Genomic DNA, 3,121 nt, shown 5'->3' with positions numbered 1-3,121 from the left:
GTCCCCCATGCAAAACCAAAATCAATCCTCGGCCGTTGTGTTTTTTGACAGACTATTTTGCTCTTGTGCTCAGCGGCAGTTTGGTTGAGTGTCGATAACTAAACCTGTTGGTTAGGTCTGAGAACAGATCATGGCTTGATGTTAAAATTTACCCTTTTGGTGTTGGAAAGCACCTCTGATGGCAAACGGCGGCTTTCAGCACAGCGCAACTTTAACGCCTGTGCATCAAAGTGTGTCATTAATAATGTAGTGTGAGTCTGTGTGTGTGCATGATTATCAGGCTGCATCCCAGCACCTCATGTGGCAGTCAAACACAAGCTTTAAGGTTTTCATTTTTTATTAAGATTATAAATTTTAACAAATTTTTTCTTGAACAGTTTTACCCGGTGATATACAATTTATTAAGCACAAAAATACAAGAATAACAACAAAATATGTAGAGAATGGCTGAATACTCTCTTTATTTTGGTACACATAGTGCTCATAAAGCTAACGCATGGATTCTCAGGTTATGGCTAAAAACATGAGCTTGCCTTTTTAAAACAAAAGGACTAAAAATCAATCATTCTCTTTTATTTATGTACTTTTTGTGTATTTTTGTACAAAGTGAAACTCACGAAACCAAAGCTGGAATCATGAATTGCTGTGAAAGGCTTTGAGCAACAACCATGATTAAGAAAACAATGTCAGACTGTCAGAAATGAGCCGGACTATTTACTACCACACGCTGGAAGGGAGGTGGGAGCGGAGGTGCAGAGACGACCACGTGGAATAAAGTGTTGGCACTCCATCAAGCGATATGAGCTGCTTCAGAGTCCGTGTACCTTCAAGAGTGTTTTCTGGGGAGTGAGTTCTCGAACGTGGTGCTTCACAGGACGACAAAGCTGTTGGGAGTGTGCAAGATCAGTTTGAGAGTTTCAGGACGGGAGAGGACGGCAGACACATTCAGTCACTTCCAATAATGGACTTTCTGTTTATGACAATAGCTAGCAGTAGTGTGCATTGGATTTAAGGCAACGGATCCATTTCTGTCAGATTTTATGAAAAGCCTGCACATGACACCAACAACTCTCCCGCCTCTCCCTGTCAAAGAACTATTATCATTAAATTGCTCATTTAATAAATAGCTTTTCTTCTTTTTTTCCTTGCAAAAATAAAGTCGATTTAGACACTGTAAGGGGAGAGTGGGCTCAGCTGGAACGCCTCCATTTCCTCCAATTAGAAGCATTGCTATTGATTTGTAAGACACAAGTGTGCTTTGAGGTACAATTCAGTTGGAGTTGTTGATTTATTTAGCACATGAGATTTTATTATGGCTGACACTGGAAAAGGCGGGCAGGAAGGGGCAGCTGGAACACACAAACTTAAAACTGGAAACTTTCTTTGCCCAATTCTGAAGAAAGGGGAGTACAAGCTGACCCCTAAATGTCCCCATAAGGGCCCAAATTTCTGTGACCTAGTTTCCACAAAATAAGAGGCTAAATTTGCTAAACTGTTAGGGAAAAGTGACAGCTGTAGTTAAGAAACCTGCTTTTAGCGGCATTGCTGTGAATACAAGCGCTAAAACTGACCCCCTGTTTACCACTTGTGTCTCATGATAAGTTTCCCGCTCCTGTGACCATGCCATGTTACTGAAGGTGCAAAAACGTCCACATTTCTGCAGTTTCTCTCACTTTCTGCTAGAATGTTGCGATTCTGTAAACTTTCTGGGACCTCAGAACGTTTAAAGTTTGAAGCGAACTGACCCCCCCCCCTTATCACCACACAGGAGCTGGACGCATCACACAGTCCCGCTCCAGCTGAGCCCGCTCTCCCCTCCCCAAAACAAAAAGTGTTCCATTCAAAACGCGACGATGGCTCGGGTCCACGCTCCGAGGCTGGCTAGGGCTTGCTTGCTACAGATCTGCTCCAAGTCCGCTTGCCTGCTCAGCAGCCCCGAAAACCCCGAGCCGAAGATGGAGATCAGATTGGAGATGTTGGAAGTGTCCGTATAGTCCGGGGCAGAGTAGGAGCAGTCCTCGCGTTTGGCCCGTTTGCGAGCCGCCGTGAAGTCCGGCGCTTCCTCCGCGTCCGACGCGCAGAAGCCGAACTCCACCTTCCGCTTTTTGGCTGGGGACTGCGCGCTCTGGCCGCACTGGAGCGCGTCGCAGCAGCAGTCCTGGTGGAGGTAGCCGTTCTCCACCGTGGTCACCACATGCGTGTCCAGGTCCAACACTGTGGTCTTGTTGCAATGCGCGCTGCTGTTTGCGGGACACTGCTCGCAGAGCGGCGCGGGGGGCGCCTCCATGCAGCAGCTGCGGTAATAGGAGGGCTCCGGCTCTTTGCAGCCGTCCTCCAGCAGGGAGCAGCCGGCCACAGTACCCGCCGTCCGGCAATGCGCCGCGCCTCTGTGGCACGGAGAGCCGCACGCGCTCGCCTCCTCTACGCAGCAAGCAGCCCGCGCCTGCTCCTCGTCCTCCGCGTCCTCCGCCTCCAGATCCAGCGGGTTGAGCTCCTGGATCTCGTTGCAGACAGTCATCACCTCCTCGTACTGCTGCATCCTGTAGATCTCCGCGTACTTCTCTTTGATGTAGACCTGCCTGGCGTTCCTCAGCACGTAGGAGACCAGCAGGTTTTTGTGCAGCTTGATTCCTCCTCTCTGCGTCCTGGAGTTGTGGATCTTCATTAAGGAAATGGAGATCAGGCTCTGCGCGTCCACGGCGCACTCCATGGTGCTGATCATTGCTCCGTTCCCCCGGTCAGCCTCCAGCTCCTCTCCGGGAGAGAGAAAGCGGCTCTCAGCTATCTCAGCGGGGCTCGTTTGGTTCCAGGAGAAAGGTTCAAGTGAGCTCTGTGGAGACACATTGGACACAGAGATCCGCCTCCCTCTGAAAGCCAGCAATCATTTGCAGATGCCCTGAAACCAGAATGTATATATAGCCTAGAAACAGCGCCCGCCCACTTCTGCGGGAGCCAATCAGCCGCCTGGGATCTGGTGAGTGACAAGCAGGAGCTCTGGAAATATGTCGCCCTCGACCAATCAGCTTCAGGCGGTTCCCCTGTACTATTCAAATTCCACCCAGGCTGTCTACCAGGAATGTCCTCATTTCAGCTGCCTGTAGCTGCAACTCCGAAAACCAGC

The 3,121-nt window shown here is 49.6% G+C and overlaps 1 protein-coding gene across 1 annotated transcript; it reads right to left on the bottom strand.

The window, feature by feature from the left end:
- Positions 1 to 319: 319 nt before the first annotated feature.
- ier5l (immediate early response 5-like) lies at positions 320 to 2,873 on the bottom strand. The gene has a single exon (XM_006782123.3). The coding sequence runs from the start codon at positions 2,720 to 2,722 to the stop codon at positions 1,841 to 1,843; it is 882 nt and encodes a 293-aa protein (XP_006782186.1). The 5' UTR covers positions 2,723 to 2,873; the 3' UTR covers positions 320 to 1,840.
- Between the last annotated feature and the right edge of the window lie 248 nt (positions 2,874 to 3,121).

Source organism: Neolamprologus brichardi, chromosome 7 (assembly GCF_056152115.1).
Source record: "Neolamprologus brichardi isolate AB-2024 chromosome 7, ASM5615211v1, whole genome shotgun sequence".
NCBI classification, from domain to species: domain Eukaryota; kingdom Metazoa; phylum Chordata; class Actinopteri; order Cichliformes; family Cichlidae; genus Neolamprologus; species Neolamprologus brichardi.
Note: the sequence above shows the minus strand (reverse complement) of the source record. Positions and strands in the feature narration are given on the sequence as shown.

Bases quoted from the DNA above. Each gene is read 5' to 3' on its own strand.
- ier5l (XM_006782123.3), bottom strand. From the start codon at position 2,722: ATGATCAGCACCATGGAGTGCGCCGTGGACGCGCAGAGCCTGATCTCC.